This window comes from Sorex fumeus, unplaced genomic scaffold, assembly GCF_029834395.1.
Source record: "Sorex fumeus unplaced genomic scaffold, SorFum_2.1 ptg000009l, whole genome shotgun sequence".
In the NCBI taxonomy this organism is placed as follows: Eukaryota; Metazoa; Chordata; class Mammalia; order Eulipotyphla; family Soricidae; genus Sorex; species Sorex fumeus.
Genome location: NW_026606066.1, coordinates 22,832,153 through 22,855,710, shown reverse-complemented (window position 1 = coordinate 22,855,710; position 23,558 = coordinate 22,832,153). Strand labels below are relative to the sequence as shown.

Sequence of the window (23,558 nt, the reverse complement as noted above, 5' to 3'; positions counted from 1 at the left end):
GGCCCATACGGGACGCTGGGAACCGAACCTGGGTTGGCTGCGTGCAAGACAAACGCCCTACCCGCTGTGCTATTGCTCCAGCCCTTGCAACATTTTTAAAAACTCTTTTCTAAAGAGATTCTCTGGCATCACCACCCTGTGATTTGAGGTTAGCGACCAAAGTGACCTCAGAAGAAGGAAAACAACATTGATTAATAAAGGAGGAGTGCAAATAGATGACCAAGAAAAAGTGAGTGGAGATGGTCACTCTTTTGGACAGACCTCGAGAGGCAGCAGGCAGGAAGGGCCATACTGGTATTTAACAAGTGACAATGGCTTCCATCATCTCTTTGACCCTCTTCCTTGTCCCTTCTCTTCGAGAGCCTGCAGGTAGTCCAGGAAGAGCTAGAGGGTAGAAGCGCGCCCGCGAGGGCAGCCGGAGAGCTGCGAGAAGAGCCGCCTCGGGGCGGGCTCTTCTCTGGGGCCAAACCCCGACGGCTCGCGAGGGTGGGGTGTGGGTGGGGCGGGGGACCAAAAAAATCACTTAGGGTTGCCGCGGAACCGTTTGCGGGAGGCCGCAGTTGCACTGGGACGCGGGACCGCTGGGCGGTGGACACGTGCATGGCGGCGCTTCCGGCCGGGGGGGCGGGGAGACGCGAGCGGCCTTGCGCGTTTCCGGGAACTCGGCGGCCCCGGCGCCCCCGCGTCCAGCATCCCCGCTCCGGGGACCCGCGCCACCTACCTCCGCCCCGGGACCCAGGGCCCCGAGGTCCTAGGTCCACTGTGACTCTGCGTCCCGGACCCGACGCTGCAAAAGGAGAGGCGGGGAAAAGCCAGTTTCCATAGATTTCTCTACAGACCCAGTACAGTTGAGCCTCGCGAGGTCACACGTAGCAGGGGGGGGGGGGGGGGGTTGGAAAAGAATGAAGAAATTAAAGCTGAAGGAACTAGAGAGTCGCCTGCAACAAGTAGATGGATTCGAAAAGCCCAAGTTGCTACTAGAACAGTATCCGACCCGGCCGCACATTGCAGGTAGGCGGCTGGGGGATCAAGCCCTGCTCAACTTAGAAGCTAGCGCGCTTTCTCTCCCTCTTCAGTTCTACAGAGAACACCTGGAAGATGACTTACCACATCAGAGGCTCAGAGACTGGTTTCCTGCACACCTTTTAGCCTAGGTGTCTTGGTTTCATTCATGGCATTGAAATCCCGGAGGGCGAAATTCTTGGTGATCTTGTTCGCATGCGTTCCCAATGCCTAGAGGCTTAGGAAATATTAATTTAGTAAGGATCGATTTCCTGTTGCAATAAATTACCATTCTAAAGGTTCTCAAGCTGTGTATTTTACCCTGGAAATGAATACCAGCCAGAGTTGGTAGCCAAAGGACTACGTTTGAACAAATGCCGAGTAGCGCCTATATGAAGATAAAGATGCATTTCAATTCTCACTTTTGGCATCATTTCGCAAAAAATTTCAATATCAAAGGAAAGTGATAATATGCGTGTATAGCAAAGGGTATATATGGGGTTTTTCTTAATCTTATTCTCATTTTACCTTTCGAGGTTTTGTTAGTCTTGGCATTGTCCGCAGACTAGTTTTTGGGAACCCTAGTGCTGTTACCCTTCTTGGGATGGGGGTTGGGGGGTTGTCTATTACTACGCTGCAAGTTATACTTAAGGTGTTACTGTTTTCATCACCTGGATGTCCATCTGAGAGAAATAATGCAGTTGTTTTTAATCATTTGCGCAAATTGGATTTTAGTCATCCACTTACTCCCTAATGTTTTTTGATCTTGTAGCGTGTATGCTCTATACAATCCATAATACCTTTGATGACATTGAAAATAAGATGGTTGCAGATCTAGGATGTGGTTGTGGAGTGCTTAGCATCGGAGCTGCAATGTTAGGAGCAGGGTAGGTGATCAGTATATGCTGTTTGGGTATGGGAAGGGTATGATAATAGTATAGATAGGAACAACTAAATGATATATAAATAGGAACAGCTGAATGATGTTCATAGGACTCCCAGTATAAGATGACAGAAGCAAGAATCTGAGTACATTTTGGATGGGCAAAACAAAAGACAGCAACAGTGGCAATTGCTTGCCTCTTAAACTTGAGTTTCTAATCCTTGCCAGGGTGGTAAGCCAGGCTTTTGAATGGTAGCACTAATTTTTATTTTGCCAGCTGGGTTTTAAAGTTATGTGGGGGGCTGGAGCAATAGCACAGCGGGTAGGGTGTTTGCCTTGCACACAGCCAACCAGGGTTCGATTTCCAGCATCCCATATGGTCCCTGAGCACCGCCAGGAGTGATTCCTGAGTGCAGAGCCAGGAGTAACCCCTGTGCATCGACAGGTGTGACCCAAAAAGCAAAAAAAAAGAGAAAGCTCTGTGGGCCTAGAGAAGTAGCTCAGTGGTGGAGCTCCTGGCTTTGTTCCCTCCCACTACAGAACCAACCAAGTTTATGGGCTTCCTTATTGTTTTGTATTTATGTAGCAATAATTAATTCACTCTTTGTGATTGTTGTATTTACAGGTTATGTGTTGGATTTGACATAGATGAAGATGCACTAGAAATATTTAATAGGAATCTGGAAGAGTTTGAGTTAACAAATGTTGACATGATTCAGTGTGATATGTGCTCATTATCTAACAGAATGTCTAAGTCATTTGATACAGTAATTATGAATCCTCCCTTTGGAACCAAGAATAATAAAGGTTAGTAACAAGGATCGAGAGTACTGGTATATTTTTTAAAAAGCAAATTTTATTTTTTTAGATTTATATTTGTATTCTGATTGGGCTGGAGCAATAGCACAGCGGGTAGGGCGCTTGCCTTGCATGCAGCCGACCTGTGCCGACCCTGGTTCGATTCCTCCGCCCCTCTTGGAGAGCCCGGCAAGCTACCGAGAGTATCGCGCCCGCACGGCAAAGCCTGGCAAGCTAACTGTGGACGTATTCAATATGCCAAAAACAGTAACAAGTCTCACAATGAAGATGTTACTGGTGCCCGCTTGAGCAAATCAATGAACAAGGGGAGGACAGTGCTACAGTGCTATTCTGACTAGGTGATTTTATTTTGGGCGGCACATACAATGTGGATATTGAGGAGACTGGACCATGCAGCACTCAGGATCAAATTAGTATTGCTGTATGCAAAGCATGAGCTTAGCCCGTTGACCCCCAATGATTTTTTTTTAATTAAATTTTTTCTTGTAGGTTATATGGTTATAGTAAAAAGTAAAGGCCCTCCCGTTGATCGTCGATTTGCTCGAGCGGGCCCAGTAACGTCTCCATTGGAGACTTTGTTGTTACTGTGTCTGGCATATCGAATACTCTCGGTAGCTTGCCGGGCTCTCCGAGAGGGGCGGAGGAATCAAACTCGGGTCGGCCATGTTGGCCGCTTGTAAGGCGAACGCCCTACCCATGGTTATAGTAGTGTAACATTTATGGTTATACTGATGTTTTTGGTTTGTTTGAGCCATACCTGGTGGTGCTCAAGGATTATTCCTGGTCCTATACTCAGGAATGACCCCTGACAGTGCTCTGGGGATCATCTGCGGTGTTGGGCATCAGACTGATGTTAGCTGCAAGCAAGACATGTGAGCTTTAACCCCTATAGTATCTTGCTGACCCCACATTTCCAGTTTTGATTTTTATACCTTCACTACCACTACAGAACCCAAGAACCTCCTCCACCACTATCCTTATGTCACTGACTTCGAATCTGTCTCTTCCTTGGTGCCCCCCCCCCCACTCCTTGGTTCTGTTTTATAATGCAAGGAGTTTGTCATTATGCATTATTGTTTATTCCCTTATATTGTTTCTCTGTATACAGATGAGTGAGATGATCCAATATTTATTTCTACCTTAGATTTATTTCACTTAACATAATACCAGTTCTATCCAAGTTGTTGCAAACTGCAAGATTTAGTCTTTTCTTGTAACTGTTTTTTTCTTTTTTTTTTTCTTTTTTTATTAGTGAAAAACCATGAGGTACAGTTATAGGCTTACAAATTTTGTGCTTGGGTTTCAGTTATACAATGATCAAGTGCCCATCCCTCCACCAGTGCCCATCATCCATCCCCACGGGTCCCAGCATCCCCCCCCAACCCTCATCCCCCCCCCTTGTAACTGTTTAATACTTCATTATGTATACTATAACTTTTTTATTCATCTGTCGTTGGACATTTGAATTGTTTTTCTATTCCAGCTATTGTACTTCACACTGCAATTAATCTCTTCAGGTTAAAGGTTTTGTGTTTTTGGAGTAGATGCCAAGAAGTAGTATTGTTGGGTCATAGGGAAGCTCTGTTCCTTTTTGAAATTAAAAAATATATATCTTTTTCTGTTGCATCTGCAAACTTTCTTTTAAAAAAGTTTTTTTAATTGATTCACTGTGAGATAGACATAAAGCTATTCATGATTAGGTTTCAGTCATACATTGTTCCAACACCCATCCATCTACCAGTGTACATTTCCCAACACCAGTGTCTCCAGTTTCCCTTCCTCCACCCAGCTTGCCTCTGTTACTGGCACTTTCTTCTCTCTCTTTCTCTCTCTCCCTGCCTGTCTCTCTTTCTCTCTCCCTCCCGCCCTTTGTCTCTCTCTCTCACCCCCCTCTCTCCTTCTGGGCATTACGGTTTGCAATACAGATACTGAAAGGTTATCAGGAATATCCCTTTACCTACTTTTAGCACTCAGTTCTTGTTCAACATGATTATTTCCAGCTATTATTACTGTTCCCTTCTCTATCTTACCTACCCTCCACCCCACACATTCTTTTGGTTGATTCCAACCACTGACCAGTCCTAGCCCCTGTTTCCCCTGGCTGTGGATATTAGTCTTCTAATATATATTTTTATAGAATTTTTATTTTATTAAAGCATCATGATTTAGTTATTCATAGTTGAGTTTTAGACATACAGAGTTGCAGTACCAACCCCAATGTAGTTTTCCTCCCACATACCCTGACCATTCCTTGATTAGTTTCCAGAATGCTCTTTATAGAGGCTGAACCAGATGACTTCCCCACCAGCAGTGAATGAGGGTTCCTTTCTCCCCACATCCCCGCCAGCATGTCTGTTTCCCAGCTTTTTCATATGATATTCTCAGTGCTGTGAGATCTCATTGCTGCTTTCATTTGTTTTTCCCTGGTAAGTGACAATGAACACTTTTCTACTGATCATCCACATATCCTGTTTGAGGAAGTGTCTATTTATCAGCATGCATTAGTCCACCCATTTTGTTTTTGTTTGGGGGCCTCACCCAGCAGTGCTCAAGGGCTGCTCCTATCAGGCTTGGAGACTATGGAATGCTAGAGATCGAACCTGGGTCAGCCACATGCAAGGCAGGCACCTTACCTGCTGTACTACGGCTCCAGCTCAGCCCACACATTTTCTGATGGGGTTACTGGGGTTTTTTTTTTTTTTAACAATTTTTTTTCCCTTTATTTTATTTTTTTTAAAGTTGTAGATTTACAATTTTTTGTGCTTTGGTTTCAATTATACAATGATCAGATACCCATCCCTCCACCAGTGCCCATTTTCCACCACCATGGATAATATCCCTCCCACCCCCATCCCCCCATCCCCCCTGTCTCTGTGGCAGGGCAATCCCCTGTGTTCTCTCTCTCCTTTTGGGTGTTGTGGTCTGCAAAAGAGGCATTGAGTGGCAAACATGTTCAGTCCATAGTCTACTTTCGACATGCATCTCCCCTCCTGGGAGGATCCTCCAAACATCCTTTATTTGGTGCTCCCTTCTCTATCTGAACTGCCCTTTCCTCTAGGATACCCGGCTGGCCTCTAAGTTATGGAGTAATCCTCCTGGTGCTGATCTCAGCTATTCTTGGGTATTAATCTCATACTTTGTTACTTTATATCCCCCAGAAGAATGCAATCTTTCTTATGTCTATCCCTCTCTTTCTGACTCATTTCGCTTAGCATGATACTTTCCATATTGTACCACTTGTATGTAAGGTTCATGACTTCATCTTTTCTAAGAGCTACATAGTACTCCATTGTGTAGATGTACCAAAGTTTCTTTAACCAGTCATCTGTTCTTGGGCATTCAGGTTTCTTCCAGTTTCTGGCTATTGTAAAGAGTGCTGCAATGAACAAACAAGTGCAGATGTCACTTCGACTATACATTTTTGCCTCTCTGGGATATATTCCCAGGAGTGGTATTGCTGGGTCAAATGGGAGCTCAATTTCTAATTTTTTGAGAATCGTCCATACTGTTTTCCAGAAGGGCTGAACCAGTGGACATTCCCACCAACAGTGAAGGAGTGTCCCTTTCTCGCCACATCCACGCCAGCATCGGTTGCTTTTGTTCTTTTGAATGTGGGCCAGTCTCTGAGGTGTGAGATGGTATCTCATTGTGGTTTTGATCTGCATCTCCCTGATGATTAATGATGTAGAGCATTTTCTCATGTGCAGAAAAAGCAAATTTTAAAAACCATTTTCATTTTGTTTAGTTGTGATTTTATCCGTTTATTAAACAATCTCTGAACTGTTTTGTTTTACAAATTTTAATTTTGGTTTTTGGGCACACCCAGAGATGCTCAGTGATCACTTCTGGCAGTGTTCACTGAACCATATGCAGAGCTGGGGATCAAACCCAAATTGGCCACATTTAAGGAAAGGACCCTACCTGCTGTAATTTGTCCTCTGAAAAGACATTTTTGTATCCTACGTTGTTGCAAATATAATTTGAAGTGGCTCATTTTCAATTTGGGTAAAAAGGTTTCTAAATACTTCACATCCATTTAATCTTTGTTTTGAAACTGAGTTCAGGAGTGGTTGTACAACTGTGCATTCCATGGCCAAGATCTGTCTCCCAGGCCTCCCCAACAGAAGAACAAAGACAGGACCACAGACTGGTCAGAATGGCCCGTTTAATGCAGCGCTGTCAGCATACTTAGAGAACATCTGGAGAGGTTCTGAAAGGGTTCTAAGTAAATAGATTGCACATAGATGTGATTGATCATTTACAGAGGTAAACCTTTTCAAGGGAGTTCATTCTCTTGGGGGAAATTAACTCAAGAAGACACTGTCTCCCAGGGACATCTATATTGCTTTTCTCTTTCCCTTTAATTTTACATATTAAACAATTAAGTTACTTCTTATTAATGCTTACAGTTATTTGGATAAATACAGTTAAGAGATATAGATTCTGAAACTTGGTTCTCTGGGCTCCGAGGGCAAGCAAGTCTTTCACTGTAAATCCTAGACTAGGTCCTCAGGCCGGTTTAGCTTTTCCTTCCCAATGGGGGTCTCTTTAAGTCATAACTGCTTGCATTAAAACCGTGCTTTTTGTCCCGGGTCCAACCAAGTCTGACAGTGAGGAACTGCCTTTTTGGGTGTTAGGAACTTCGGCAACCGAAGCCTGAGTTATACCAGATGCCAAGGAGTAGATTTATTTCAGTCAATTAACTCCCAGATATTAGAAACATAACATTAATGGTCTTTCTGTGTTTAAGCAAAGAACAATGCTCTATAGTAAAATATGAAAAGGGAAATAGAAAAGCAAGTAATTCATTGCAGAGTCACCAGGTTTGACGTAGTAACTAACACAAAGGAAAGGTAAAGATAACTAGGGACTAGGGGTGCTCATTAGAGCACTGTAAACTTCTCTGGAGGGAGGAAAAGAAGCAATTCACTGATAAAGCTAAAATACTTAGGGTTAATATCCAGTATTTTACTCTTAACAGGAACTGATATGGCATTTCTGAAGACTGCTTTGGCAATGGCAAAAAATGCAGTATATTCTTTACACAAATCTTCAACTCGAGAGGTAAATTCAGATTATCACAAAATTATCATTTAGTTTTAAATTCATGACAGACTTGCTTTGTGGCTTTGGAACTATAGCCTGCACTGCTTTGGGGTTGTCCCCTTCCTCCCACCACCTCCCTTCCCCACTCCAGTGCTCATTTCCCAATGCAGGGGTTTGAACCCAGACCTCCCATACACAAAAGCATGTGCTGCAGCCCTTTGAGCTATCTCCCCAGCCCCTTATGAAAGTGTGTCAAGAATTTCTTGTGAGGGGCTGGAGTGCTAATATGGTGAGGTGGGTAGGGTGCTTGTCTTGCACATGGCATGCCCAGGTTCAATCTCCAGTCCCACATAGGATTCCCCTTTGCCCCACCAGGAGTGACCCCTGGGCAGAACCATGAATGAGCTCTGAACACTGTTGGATGTGGCCCAAAAAAAGGAAAAACAAAGACCTTGGAATTGAACTCAGGTCGGCTATGTGCAAGGCAAGCAAGCGCCTTTCCCAATGTACAGTCACTCTGGCCCCTGGATATTTTTAAAACCACTCACATTAATATGTTGTTTATGTTCAGCATATTCAAAAGAAAGCTGCAGAATGGAAAATCAAGATAGACATTATTGCAGGTAAGACCCTTAACTTTACCACACCACAAAATATAACCTTAATATAGTACGACCAATATGCATTAGCCACACTTTTTTTCCTTCAGATACTAAGAACATTCAGTGTGGCAAAATGTGCATGGCTCATAATGGGTTGGAAATGGAATGAAGGTAGAGAATGTCTCAGACAGTCCCAATATATACATATTTTTTGGTCTTGGCACCACAATCCAGTAGTGCTCAGGGGATCATGATGGGTGCTGGGGGTCAAACTTGGGTTGGCTATGTGTGAGGAAAATGTCCTACCCACTGTGCTATTGCTTTGCTCTGTCCTCTCGAAAAAAAGGGTTTTTTTTGACCCCCTCCTCCCCCCCTGCTCAGTACCGCTTACTGGTCATACTCCTGGTAGTGCTGGGGACCAAATGGGTAGCTGCATGCAAGGCAAGTACCTTAACCCCTACATTCTACCCATATTGGACATTTTTAATAACTACCAAGTGATTCCTCTTAGTTTAACAGAACCCAGTATAAGATCACAGCAATTTAAGAGTTTGGAATTCAAGTTGGTTAGATTTAATTTGAAACCCATGTATGGAAAATACCACATTATGCCTGAATTACCATGGTAATATTCTACATATTCCTGAAACAAAACTATTAAGCTTTTCTTTTAGTGGGAAATAGGTGTAATCATCCACACTAAATCATTTTTGAAACATTTTTATTAGTAAATTAGGCGATATTCACAAACATCAAAATAGGAAACGCATATAATTCAAGTCATTTTGAAATGCCTGGAATAGTGCAATAATAAACTGACCTTGTGTATGCACTGAGGTTTTATCACATCATTAACTGTGTTAAAGATCTATGAACCTTGGTATTGTATAAGTATTGTCATTCTGTAGTTAAAGGTATTATAATACATAACTTGGGATACCTCAAAACAGGCTGGAGCGATAGCACAGCGGTAGGGCGTTTGCCTTGCACCTGGCCAAGCCAGGTTCGATTCGTCCACCCCTCTCAGAGAGGCCGGCAAGCTTGAGAGTATCTCGCCCGCACGGCAAAGCCTGGCAAGCTACCTGTGATATATTCGATATGCCAAAAACAGAAACAAGTCTCACAATGGAGACGTTACTGGTGCCTGCTGAAGCAAATCAATGAACAACGGGAAGACAGTGGACAATGCTACAGTGCTACCTCAGAGCAGTCCCAATAGTATTCTAGTCAGCTTAGCTTCTCCAGATGTGGTCCTCAGATCATCATCATCCACACCATCAGAAGACTTGCAAAATTTCAGGCTCTACTTATTCCTACTTATTAGACTATTTCAACAAGATTTTGATCGAGTGAACAGTTACACACTAAAATTTGAAAGCAGGGGGCTGGAGTGATAGCACAGCGGGTAGGATGTTTGCCTTGCATGTGGCCAACCCAGGTTTGATTCCCAGCATCCCATATGGTCCCAAGTACTGCCAGGAGTAATTCCTGAGTGCATAGCCAGGAGTAACCCCTATGCATTGCCAGGTGTGACCCAAAAAGCAGAAAAAAATAATTGAAAGCAGAGGCCTGAGAGAGTACAGGGGGGAAAATCCTGCCTTGTAAGCAGCCAACCCTGGTACTACATGTGGTCCCAGAGTTCTGCCAGGAGTGATCTACGAACACAGTCAGCATTAGGTCCTGAGTACAGCTGGGTGTGCCCCCCACATCAGCAAAAAAAAAAAAAAAAAAAAAAATTGAAAGCTGTTTAGTGGGTTAGAATTGGTTTTTCTATTGCCTTGTTGAAATAAAAAAATAATCACTTGGGGCCAGAAAGATAGTACAACATATAGATTTGCCTTGCACACTGCTGACCAGGATTTGATCTCCAGCATCCCATATGGTCCCCTAGAACTACCAGGAGAAATTCCTTGGAGTGCAGAGCCAGGAGTAAACCCCTGAGCATTTCCAGATGTGGCCTGAAAAACAACAAATTTTACAAAACACAAAGGATCAATTCCTTTTCCATCCCTCTAAAATTGATCACTAAAGTTTGGGAAACTCTGTTATGTTTCTTGGGGGGGGGGGGAGGGGGAGTCTGTGTCAGGAGCATGATTCCTCTCAACTGTACCTAGATCAGAAGCCACATATGGAATTACTCTCAGTGCTTGGACCCAGCGACACTAGGGCTCATCAAGGCAATACTATACTCAGCACTACTTATCCAGCTGTGTGCATACAAGGATTGGGCTATTACCCAGCGATTTTAACCCCTATACTATCTCTTCTGCCACTGTAACTTTTTTTTTTTTGGGTCACACCCGGAGATGCACTCCTGGCTCTGCGTTTAGGAATTACCCCTGGTGGTGCTCAGGGGACCATATGGGATGCTGGGAATCAAACTCTGGTTAGCTGCATGCAAGGCAAACACCCTACCCACTGTGCTATTGCTCCAGTCCTTGTTTTGTTTTGCATTTTTTTGGGGGGGTCACACCCGGCGATGCACAGGGGTTACTCCTGGCTGCACTAAGGAATTAACCCTGGTAGTGCTCAGGGGACCATATGGGATGCTGGGAAATCAAACCCGGGTCGGCTGCGTGGAAGGCGAACGCCCTACCCGCTGTGCTGTCACTCCAGCTCCCACTGTCACTCTTTAGAAAGAAATATTAAACTGGATTTTCATTTGAGAGCTTGATAGGAAAATAACTAGCTATTTACTACCATCACTAAATTTAAACAGGTGGTTTTTTTCTTTTAAGGGGGTACTGGTATTAATGACCAAAATATCAGAAATACCAATCTCAGTGTGGTATGGCTGATCTTGGGTTATCTATCAAGTCAGTTGTTGGTAGAGCCAAGTAACAGATCCTGAATGTTAAACTTACTAGCATTTAGTAAGGCCTTAACTTACTAAATCCAAGCGTATGTTTATTGTTTATAGAGTGGTAAATATCTGGAAATATAATTTAGATGTTTTTCTTACAGAGCTTCGATATGACTTGCCAGCATCATATAAATTTCATAAAAAAAAATCAGTAAGTCAGTCTTGATTTCTGTCTTTGCTACATTCAGTACTAAAAAAGTTCCAATAAGTATTACTTTTAGTGCTATTAAGTTGTCCTAGTAAATACAGAAAGTCAACAGCCCAGGAGAATACAAGCAGGAACAACTTAAAGATAGTGTTACATTTTTGTTTAACAATGCCTATGAAAGTTACATTTACACTATACTACTATAGGTGCCTTATGGCTGAAAAAAAAAAAACACTCTTTAATTACATGTGCTAGGTAATGCAAATTGACACAAACCTCCAATTTGTAAAACCCACAATTGCAATACTGTTCTGTGCAATAAAAACAGGTATGTCTATAATCAACAGTACTTTTGTTTTACAAATACTTTGCCAAGTGTTTTGAGCACAAAAAGAATACTTAATTTTTGGTTCTTTTTATACAGTATATATTTTTATTAGTTTGTAGTAATTTTCATATTACAAAAGCAATCTAGTGAATCTTCTGATATTGAATATCAGAAATAACACAAACAACTATACATAAAAAAATTTAGATAACAAGAGTCAAACAATTTTTTTTTTCTTACAGGTGGACATTGAAGTGGACTTAATTCGGTTTTCTTTCTAAAAGTCTTTAAACAGAAGCCACATAATTACTAATAAAAGTGATTTTTTAAAATTTTTGGTTATTGAAACTACTGGTCCCCAGCGCCATTTTCTGTTTTCTTTTGTTTTGATGCGGGTTCATCTTTGTCTGTGTCTTCTCTTGCTCTTTTTGCCGGTCCTATAGAGGAACAATATTTACATTAAATTCATCGAAAGCAGGTCTGGAGTGGAGTGCCAGCATAGTGAGTAAGATGCTTCTCTTGCACACATCCAACTAGAATTCAGTCCTCACCAGGAGTGATCTCTCAGCATTCAGGATTAAGCCCAGATTACTGCTGGGTGTGGTCCCAAACAAACCAAAAAACAATAAAAAGCTTTTTCTTTAGTTGAGACATTCTTATCTCTAAACTTATTTTCCAGATATCTTTACATTCACATCATTTGTAATAAATTGTAATTCAATGTAATTTTGTGTCAACAAATCTGAGATCATTTATACGTAATTAAGAAACCATCCTATTCTCTCTCGAAAATAATTGCATCCTTAAGTTCCAAAGGATGCAGAAAAAAACTTACCAGTTGCACCATTTTCATCACGTTCATCATCACTGTCAAATTTAGTTTTCTTGCCCTGAAATTGTACTTTTCCTTTAGCAGACCCAGCTTGGGCTTTATTTCCCTTTCCCTTTCCTTTAAATCTTCGACCTAGAAAGACAAGATTAAGAAATACTTTAAATTCTGTCAGTTTTCAAACTTTTTTTTTACACTAGCAAACAAGGCAATTTAACCAAGTTTTCAAAGAAAAAGAGTAAATGACCTTTTGATTTCCATTTATTTAGGGATTCTTGCTGATCCTCTATGATTTTTTTCAGTGCTTCTTTTTCTACATCTCCTCCAAGAACTTCCCATGTCACTTCTTTGTTCCTTAATTGTAGGTTACCATTATTTGCATCTTTGGCTTTATCCAGTGCATCTTTAGCTTTTTCCTTAAATAGAATTATTCCCTACACCAAAGACAGAAAACTCAAAGTCACAACCTTAAGTTTTATGACACAGGTCATTTCTCTGCTCAAAAGTAATTTTTCCCATTCTACAAATCTCCCATGCCATTATAAATTTGCTGAACATTAGAAACTTATAAAACTTTCAGTCATTAGTAAGTTATTTACAACATAACTCACATTACAGTAATCACATTCAATGACAGCAATAACGAAGTGGAAAGTAAATTAAGTAGAAAGGTTTTCTATTAAATAGAAACGTTGATTTCCTTGTTTTTTCCTTCTTTTTTCTTTCTGGGTCACACCTGGCTCTGCACTCAGGAACTACTGGCGATGTTCAGGGGACCATATGGGATGCTAGGAATCAAACCTAGGCGGGCCACGTGCAAGGCAAACACCCTACCAACTGGGCTCTCATTCCAGCCCCCTTTGTTTTTATTTTCTAAGAGTTAAGCTTCTAAGGTTTATCTGAACGATTGCTAAAAAAAGCATATAAATTGTCTCCAAACCTCTTTTGCTCCTCTGACAAAGTCTATCCATTTTATTTCACCATGATTTGAGAAAAGAATATGCAAATCTTCTCTACAGGTCTGATCGTCCAAATCCCCAGAAAATTTCAACAAGCATCCAATCTTTTCTTCAAGAGATTTCTATAGAATACACAAGAAAGTCAGTTTTTTAAAAGCAACAACCGCTCTAGTTTATAGAACAAAAGAAACCTAGAAAATTTTAAATGTTGAGTAGCATTTTTAATTTTGGGACCACATATGACAGTGCTCAGGGATCATATACAGTGCTGGGGATTGAACCTTAGGACAAACCCATGTAAGCAAGGTAAGTGCAGTACCTTCCCAGTATACTCTCTGGCCCCTGAAAAGATTTTTAGGGTGCATTTTCCTTTGCTCCACAATGGTTTCTGATTTCACTATATACAATTTATCTAACAATAGTTTTAAAGCATCTCCATTTTTTATTCTCCAACATAACTATATGAGTCCTAGGGGATTTTTTTGTTTTTTCCTTTTGCGCCAGGATCAAACTGAGGGCCTCATAGCATAATACATACAAATTCTTTTTTTGCAGTGAGAGGGGCAAACCCAGGATCTCTCACATTACAAGGCAAGTGAGGTTCTACCACTGAGCTATATCCCCACTCCAAATTACAGTTTTCTTCACTGTATCACTGTTATCCTGTTGTTCATCGATTTCCTCGAGCAGGCACAGCAACGTCTCTTTCGTCCTAGCCCTGAAATTTAGAAAAGTGCCACATTCGAGGCTCTTTCAGGCCAGGGGAATGAGACCCATCATTGTTACTGGGTTTTGGCATATCGAATACGCCACGGGGAGTTTCCCAGACTCTTGTCATGCGGGCAGGATACTCTCGGTAGCCTGCTGGGTTCTCCAAGAGTAAGAACTAGACAGTAAGATGTCAACAGTTTTCTTAAATTTCTATAATATAAACTTACCATCTCAGCATTTTCTGCTAACTTTTGTTTTTCTTCTTGCTCTCTACGAAAAAAGTAATCAGAACATTACTTTGCAAGAAAATTAATTCTAATAGTTACTCACGATCATGATGTTAGGTAAAATACTTAATAATCAAAGCCAGAACTAAGATTTTCTTATTGCCCAATATCAGTACAATCATAATACAGTCCAATTACCAAAGCAACTTAAGATTTTGGCATTTTACTAGTAGGAAAGAAGTTCTTCCTGCTACTCAGCCAAGAGCTCTGCTTACCAAAACCACTAACTCTACGAACTAAACATTATGATTATCTCCACGTACTTACTGTTTAGCTCGTAATTTGGCTTCTACTTTATTTTGCTTTCTTTCTTCATTTTTTTTTGCAAAGTAATCTTCCCTAAAAGACATAACATGTGGAAGCTAAGTTCATGAGAATAGAAATAAAACTAAAATTATTATGAATTTCATAAAACTGGTCAGAAGACAGCTGAAAGCTTACTTGAAAAGAATTAGCAGGTCTGTATCTTTGTATTTCTGGCCAGGCATCTCAACAAACTTCTTGGCAGATTCAACGCAATCAAACACAGCAAATATTGATCCCTATTAAAAAGGGTAGAAGATTTTTTTAAAGTCACATCTAATTGTTCAACTAGGAAAAATACATAAGGTCATATACTATACCTTAAATGCTTTATGCAGTGTTCTTCTCATTTGAATATTTAGTACTTGACCTTTATTTTCTAGCCATTCTTTTATGTCATCAAGGGTTGCATCAGTTGGGAAACCTTTCTATAAAAAGGATGGATACAAATAACTTTTCAGAAAACTAATTCCCCAGGAATATTTGTATTTCTTTTGTCTCACTTGAAATGAAGCCATACACACCTCTCTCTTGAGTTTTCTAGTTAAAAGCTACTGTTTCCCAAGTCAATGAAAGTGACTCATTGATCAGGGCTTCATTTCAATGAGGACTGAGATTAAAACCATTCTAATATATAAATAACCGCTGAATAACAGTATATATTAATTATGCTTGTTTATCAAAATTTTTCTGAATAAAGTCTACCAAGAAAATTGGGGGGAGATAATTTAATCATCAGAGCACATGATTTGCACTGCATGGTCCCCTGAAGCTGCAAGGAGACCTAGCAGAACCCAAAAACTTAAGAAAAAAAATGTTATCAAGTTTGGCTATTGGTAACCAAGAATAGATGGTATATACTGGGTGCTTAGACAATGCATAAGGTTTTATCAATGTTGAATGAGACTTCATTTTATTTGCAACATTTTTCTAACAAATATAATAGCCTTTACATAAAGTTTAAGAATACTGCCCAAGAATACAAGGTAAACAAACAATGAAACTGAATTCCTACATCCTTATTCACTCCACTCTTATGTTCTTTCTAAATAAATGTGAGATAAAATTAAATGCATTATAGGCCCACTTACAATGTAAACAGATCTGTTTTTTACATCACTTTTATATTCATCAGTTACTTCAGGGAGGGGTTTGTTTGGAGATCTTCGGATTTTAGTTTTGTCTTCACTTATTTCCATGAGTTCTGCCTTAGATTTGCTCAATGCTTCAACTATTACATTAAAATCTGTTGTTAGACGATTTAACCTAAGTACACAAAAGCACAGTAAAACTAAGCAGCACTGCTATTGATAAGGAATCTGAAAATTTTTTTTTTTGAGAGGTTCTTTACCTGTTGAATTTTATCATGATCTCCAAAGGCACCCAGCCTTCATCTAGTTTGATCTGTTCCTTTAAAAATTTGTCCCGAGGCAAATTGAAGTCACCGAAATAATACTAGAAGATAATCACAATATGTTTCAGAACACTGTGGAATAATGGATCCAATCTACCTTTAAAAAATTCATTTCTTTAAAAAATATGAGGCAACAAACACTTTCTCCTAAATGCTCAATAATACATATTACCAAGAACCCCCAATAAAGATTACTAAAGTAATATAATTAACTTATGGCAATAAGACCAGGAAACATTGAAACATATAAACCAAAATTTAGCACATGAAAAGCCTATGTTCAAATCAGTGCAAGAACAGACTTGTTAAACTGGATAAAAAAGAAAATGAACACTTTTATCAAAGCATAATCACTTTCTCAGTGTACAAGCAAAGGAGGAAAAAACACATGAAGATTCAGGTCTAATAACCAAAATACCAATGGCAAAACAAAAAGACAAAAAGGTTTGTTAAGCATTCCTATAAATCAAGGGCGATGGGAGGAGGGGCACACAACTGAAAACTTGATAAAGGGTCAAGGGGAAAATTGTTAAAATTAGAAATTAGAGATAGAAATTTATCATGAACATACAAAATTTAACCTCAGCACCTACTAGTGGCCTGAGTACACTCAGGTCAGTGAGCCACAAAATGTTTTCAATATGCAAACCTTCCAGGGTTCAAAGTCGTAGCTCTACGACCAAAGAGTTAGTAGAGAGGTTCCCCAAGCGCAGCCAGGAATGATCCCTGAATAAAGAGCCAGGAGTAAATCTTGGTATGCCTCCAATCCCCAAAAGCAAACCATTTAGGCTAATAAATTTGGAATTATTTTTTTTCTTTTTGGGTCACACCTGGCAATGCACAGGGGTTACTCCAGGCTGTGCACTCAGGAATTACCCCTAGCGGTGGTCAGGGGACCATATGGGATGCTGGGAATCGAACCCAGGTTGGCCGCGTGCAAGGCAAACGCCCCACCCGCTATGCTATTGCTCCGGCCCCAAACTTGGAAATTTTATCTTGTTCTATGACATCACAGAACTATTAAAACTAAAGAAATGAAAATATTCTATATATCAAAAAGGGAAGTGAATAAACTATTGATGACTAAAATCTGACTCCCCCAAAGTGCATCCCATTCTGTTGGTACAATCTTTGCTTTAAGTTTGAAAAGGTATATATCATGCTTTTAAATGTGATTATCTCAACAAGATCTGAAAGGTAGCAGGTTGGGGGAGGGACTTTCTTATTAACCTTTTCTATTTCTGATTTCTTCATAATCATAAAGAAATTAACACAAAAAGTTCTAGAAGAGAATTTGAAAAGGCTGAAGTACAACTTTTTGTTTTTGGGTCACACCCAGAGATGGTCAGGAGACATTTCTGGCTCTGCTTAGGTGACCTAACTGGTGCCAGGATTCAAACCAGGATCAATGTCAGTAGTCATATACAAGGGAAGTGCCTTACATCCATCACCCCCTCCAGCCCAGCCCACAAGTACAATTTAGCCCACCAAATACACAAGTTTCTCAGTAACAACCAAAAAAATAAAGGGGTAACTTTCCAAGCAGTCTTTACTGACACTGTAGACCTTCAACACTTAAATATAGCATGTATTTTTTTTTCTTTTGAACTGTGGCAGAGTTGTAGAGACAGGTCCCAAGAAAAATGGAAACAACCCATCTGGATTTCCTCTGCTTGTACTGTAGCACCATCTGTCCCCATGCCAGCACGAAGTAGCAAGGAATGGGAAAGATTTAGGTGCTTAGCATCTCAGTTTTTAAGATGTTGCTACATAAATTATAGGAACCCAGGTTCTGCATTAACATTTAAATGCCTTCAGCATCAGCTTAAATTTTCCCCAACTCAACAATGTTGTAACTACCTAAAAGTAGATCTACTGCACTCTTTAAGAGTGGACATAAAACTACAAGAGGGGCTGAGGATGTAACTCAAATGTCTTCCATGTGGTATGGGAATGGCCCTCAACGTCTTCCATGTGGCATGGGAATGGCCCTCAATTTTTAAAAAGGGGGGGAAAAAGCCTACTAGGACTTCCAAAATTATATATGCAGTATAATTTGGGGGGAGTGTTGTCATACTCAGTGGTGATCAGTGCTTTCTCTTGGCTCTGTGCTCCAAAACCACTTGTTGTGGTCTTGGGTTACTCCATAAAGGGTGCCTACAATTGAACCTTGGTTGGCCATATGCAAGGTAAGTGCTCAGGGCTGCTGCTGCTTCTTTTTTTTTTTTAAATATCACATGGATCCTTCTGGAAATTTTACCTTTTGTTTTATAGCAGGAAGGAGTCTGCATTTAGAGAATACACTTTGGTAAGAAGCAAAAAATCCCAGTCCAAATGTCTCATATTAACATTTAGTTAATATGTTGGGCTGGAGCGATAGCACAGCGGGTAGGGCATTTGCCTTGCACGCGGCTGACCCGGGTTTGTTTCTCCGCCCCTCTTGGAGAGCCCAGCAAGCTACTGGTGACGTATTTGATACGCCAAAAACAGTAACAATAAGTCTCACAATTTTTTGAGACGTTACTGGTACCCGCTCGAGCAAATTGATGAACAATGGAAGGACAGTGCTACAGTTAATATGTTGATTATTAATGAACTATTGATTCTAATTAGTTTTGATTAGAACTGAAACCCTAATGAAACCTCACAATCACTTCATGAAGAAAATACTTCATGAATACCATCCCCACCTCATATACTAAAAAAAAATATTAAATGGGCAGAATGGTACAGAGCTTGCTGTGCAAACACTGGAGATTAGATTTGATTCACAGCACAGCAGCATCACCAAGAGCTTCCCTGTGCACAGAGGCAGAAGCTCAGCTTGGTGTATCCCCACCAAAATAGTAATAAATTCAAAAGAAAAAGAAAAAAATCTTTTGAAATGTTTAAGTCCTTGGAATTATTAAAATGTAAAAGCATATACTACACTAATTTAACTATATTAATACTAATATAAAACCAAATACTATATTCATCTAATCCCAAAAATCAAACGCAAGCCAACGCTCAGAAATACTGACTAGCTGGTCCTTGTATTTGTTTTCAGGCCCTAAATTAAATTCCCATTGAAGGAGCATGTTTTTGCAGCTAACAGCACAAGAAACATACCTCAATCTGATGACAAATTTTGGCTTCCAGGGCAGCCATTTTTTCATTATCACCATTTTCAGCCATTGTGGGCTATCTGTAAAATTTCCCCAAATTGGCATAAAGAGGTTATTCTTTTTTCACATAAACACGAGACCGAAAACACTTTTTTCCCCAACCAATATCCCATTCTTTTTCTTAAAAGAACTAACTTTACAGGTTCCATTTCTCTACATAACTCTAAACAAGAAAGAAAAAAAACTTTGGACTAAGTGATGAAAACTGAAAAGCTTATCATAAACCACATCCACTTCAGTAAACTCACTGTTCCAGATGGAACCCACTGTTCTATCTTCTTCAACAAAATTAGTGTTTCTCTTCATTTAAAATTAGTGTTTCTCAGTTTAAGGAAAACTGAGGGGAAACATGCCAGTTATCAATTACTTGGGCTTTTCGAGGAAAATCACCTGTCAGCATAGCACAAGGATCTCAGTCCTAGTTCTTTTAAAACCAGTAACAGCGTATTTACAGAAACTTTTCTGTTCGTTTTTTTTTGGGGGGGGGGGGGGCACACCCAGCGGTGCTCAGGACTCACTCCTGGCTCTGTGCCCGGGTTCACTCCTGGCGGTGCTCGGGGACCATATGGGATGCCGAGTAGGCTGCGCGCCAGGCAAACAAACGCCCTCCCCCCCCCCCCCCAGAAACTTATCAGAGAAATATCCTAACTTGAGGGTGACAAAAACTCAAGTGGTTCGGTCAGGGTTAGCGGAGACGCTGCGTGTTAAGGAAAATATGAAACAGATCACTCGAGTACCTTGGGACACTCAAAGTGGGGAATTCTACTCAAATCGCCCGAAGCCTTACAAGTGTCCTTCACATCCCTGACCCGGGCACTGCAGGGGAGAAAGGGGGGGCGAGGGGGCGGGCAAGCGGGGGAATAAGGGTCGCCTGGTTTACTAGAGAGAGGTGAAATGCCCAAGTCTTCAGATTGCAAATGACTGGTCCCGGGAAGCGCCCCTCACCCTGCTGGTCAAACACGCTCTAAAGGTGTCTGAAGACCGCATCCGGGTGACCTGCCCCTCGATTTAACTACCACTGGCACGCTCTGGAGACAGAGCGATCTGTAATCGCTGTGCCAATTATCCGGATGGGCACTGAGCACTCTACCAGAACGTCTCCGGTAAAAATATTCCCCCGCTGAGGTACTGGATCCCTCACAGAAAGCGACCTGTGAGGAAGACGAACAACAACAACAAAAAAAACTATTGCACCCCTCTCAGACTTCTCTGGGGAGAAAATCTGGAACTTCATTTCCTCAGATGCTCTTCCAGAACACTGCAACTTGGCAGCGCTAAGCACTACGCACACCTTGGAGGCAACGCTCTCACACGCGGCCTCGCCACGAGCGAACGGGGACTTCAAGGATCGCCCGCGGCGGGGAGAAGCAGGATTCTCGGGCCTCCGGGGTGGGATTCCCCGGCCCACAGGACCCAAGAACCAGCCTTCGGTTCCATGCGGTTCCATGCTCTCAAGGCGACAATGGAAAGTCGTGGAGTGAAGAAACCGCAAGACGCCGCGAGGCTGCCGCAGTCTTAGTTCCAGAGCCTCCCCCACCTCGAACTCCCTCTGGCCCTCCCGGTCCGCCACCTAAGTCCCAAACCAACCACGGGCTCGCCGGGCCTCGGCCACGTGCGGGAAGCTTCCCAACTCCCTCCCCAGGTGCAGCCTCCCGCGCGGAGGGCCGGCCCCGCGCCGCCCGCGACTCCCGGGGCGCCGCGCGCCGCCTCCGGCCCCGGCCCACGCGGTGCTCGCCCCGAACGTGAGGGAGTTCGCAAGGAAGCGAACGGCGCCTCCGCGCACCCCGCCGGGGAGGTCCATTCTACACCATCTTCTTGCCAGCCGCCCGAAGTTGCTCACCTTCCGGGCCCTAGTCCCGCGCCACGGGCACGCTAACGGCGACAGCAAAGACTTGGCTTCCCCAGCGCCGCTGGCCGGCCTCAAGCGCGGAAAGACCGGGGCCGTCCCGACAGCCCTCGCGGCGCCGGTGGGCGTGGCCTCGGCGGGATTCTGTGGGCGCCGGCGCGGAGCCCTGGGCATGCGCACCGGCCGGGTTCTCAGGGACCGGGGAGTCCCGCCCCCGCTCGGAGGGGATTGGCTGAGAGCCACGCTCTCCGGCCGACGCGGAGGGCTGCGGCTCGTGCCTATCTTGGGCAGGACCCGGGTTGAGTTCCCGGCAGGCCGGGGGCTGTCTAAGCACCGCTGGGTGCTTAACCTGGCTGGACCCCAGCGCTGCCCGGAGGACCTCCTCCCATGCACCTTTGCTGCCGTGTGCTGTAGGTGCTCGGGGAAAAATAGGTCCAACGGTTTCTCGCTGTCTTTGTCTGCCGGCCGTTCTTGGTTTTCCACGCATAGGAAGTGTTTGCCTTTTCTGTTTGTTTTTAGGACACTTCAAACAGAGAACTTTATCTCCGAAGGATGTTGTGGTAGTTCTTAAAAAAACATGAAAAAAGTGAATTTAAAAATCAGTTCGTGGGGTGGAGCAATAGAACAGCGGGTAGGGTGTTTACCTTGCACGCAGCCAACCCCGGTTCGATTCCCAGCATCCCATATGGTCCCCTGAGCACCACCAGGGGTAATTCCTGAGTGCAGAGCCAGGAGTGACCCCTGTGCATCGCCGGGAGTGACTCAAAAAGAAAAAAAAATCAGTTCGTGGGATCTTGGAGTTGAGAAACAGTCTGAAGTCAAACTGTTCAAATAACAGCTTTCCTGCCTGTGCACTGTGTAACCTTGGGCAAGTTACTCAACTTTTCTGTTCCTCAAAACGGTGCCAGTGCTAAATATTGCCTATTTTATTTAGTTGTTGTGGGCAACATGTACTTTTCTAGGATGTGTGCTTAGTAAGAGAAGCCATATCTATTAATTAAAACAAAATCCACAATTTTAAAAGATTTAAATATCCTGGAGTGCTGAAACCTATTATCTTTGCTAGTGCCCTTTCCTATTTGTATACCTTATGCAGATAATTTCACTCACTTAAAGAAACTTATTTTTTTGTTTTATTTATTTATTTATTTATTTTGCATTTTAAAACATTTTTAAACTAATTTTATTGTTTACCATTAGCTTAAAGGCCCTCCCGTTGATTATCGATTTGCTCGAGCGGGCCAGTAATGTCTCCGTTGGAGATTTTGTTGTTACTGTCTTTGGCATATCGAGTACATCACGGGTAGCTTGCCAGGCTCTGCCGTGCGGGCGAGATACTCTCGGTAGCTTGCCTGGCTCTCCGAGAGGGGCGGAGGAATCGAACTTGGTTTGGCCATGTTGGCTGCGTGCAAGGCAAACGCCCTACCGCTGTGCTATCGCTCCAGCATTAGCTTGGGTGAAGCGATAGCCCAGCGGTAGGGTATTCGGTTTGCCTTGCGAGATGTCAGCCGGATGAGCAGGGTTTGGTTCCTCTGCCTCTCTAGGAGAGCCCTGCAAGCTACTGAGAGTATCTCGCCTGCGGGGCAAAGCCTGGCAAGCTTCCTGTGATGTATCCGGTATGGCAAACACAGTAACAACAAGCCAAACACAGTAACAACAAGTCTCATAATGGAGCGGTTACTGGGCCCGCTGGAGCAAATTGATGAACAACAGGACAGTGCTACAGTGCTACCATTAGCTTGAAATACTCAGGAGTTTGGGAATACAGCTTCATACTTCTTAAATGTTTGTACATGTCACCATTCCATCCTCAAAGTTCTCCTGTTTCACTCTGTTAAAATGATCCTGCTATCCATCCTTTCACCCTCCTTCTCTTTCCTCTCTGGTAACACACACACACACACACACACACACACACATATTTAATGAAGGAGTACTGCTATTTATTCAGCCACTAGCTTAGCTGATTGAATTGGGCATAAACTCCACCTTTTTTTTTCATTTTTTATAATTTTATGTATTGAATCACCGTGAGAGCAGTTACAAAGCGTTCAAGTTTAAGTCTCAGTCATGCAATGAAACACCTGTACCTTCACCAGTGCCCATTCTCCACCCCCAAATGCCCCAGAATACCCCCATCCCACACCCTCCCCCTACCTGTGGGGCAGATGATTTCCACATTACTCTCTCTCTACTTTGATTACATTCAAAATTTTGACACCAGACCCACCATTATTATTTGGGATTTTACCCCAACACTGGGGCTGGAGCGATAGCACAGCGGTAGGGCGTTCGCCTTACAAGCGGCCAACATGGCCGACCCGAGTTCGATTCCTCCGCCCCTCTCGGAG

General features: G+C 42.5%; 2 protein-coding genes and 1 non-coding gene across 4 annotated transcripts; 1 reads left to right on the top strand and 2 right to left on the bottom strand.

The window, feature by feature from the left end:
- Nucleotides 1-678: 678 nt before the first annotated feature.
- On the top strand, nt 679-12,053 carry METTL5 (methyltransferase 5, N6-adenosine). Of its 2 annotated transcripts, XM_056110301.1 has the most exons (7): nt 679-1,011; nt 1,775-1,889; nt 2,511-2,692; nt 7,686-7,768; nt 8,322-8,373; nt 11,317-11,366; nt 11,934-12,053. In XM_056110301.1, exons 1-7 carry the CDS (start codon nt 903-905, stop codon nt 11,970-11,972), a joined length of 630 nt encoding a protein of 209 aa, XP_055966276.1. In that variant the 5' UTR covers nt 679-902; the 3' UTR covers nt 11,973-12,053. The 2 variants fall into 2 exon arrangements, with proteins under 2 accessions (XP_055966276.1, XP_055966277.1); XM_056110302.1 differs by lacking the exon at nt 8,322-8,373.
- On the bottom strand, nt 11,988-21,343 carry SSB (small RNA binding exonuclease protection factor La). The gene is made up of 12 exons (XM_056110297.1): nt 21,202-21,343; nt 19,306-19,381; nt 16,132-16,235; nt 15,872-16,046; nt 15,101-15,208; nt 14,919-15,019; nt 14,745-14,816; nt 14,418-14,460; nt 13,461-13,601; nt 12,768-12,954; nt 12,527-12,655; nt 11,988-12,128 (listed from the first exon to the last, which is right to left on the bottom strand). Exons 2-12 carry the CDS (start codon nt 19,369-19,371, stop codon nt 12,040-12,042), a joined length of 1,215 nt encoding a protein of 404 aa, XP_055966272.1. The 5' UTR covers nt 19,372-19,381; nt 21,202-21,343; the 3' UTR covers nt 11,988-12,039.
- LOC130019836 (small nucleolar RNA SNORA55) lies at nt 17,801-17,934 on the bottom strand. Its single transcript, XR_008791904.1, has one exon. It is a non-coding gene; the product is annotated as a small nucleolar RNA SNORA55 (small nucleolar RNA).
- Nucleotides 21,344-23,558: the final 2,215 nt, after the last annotated feature.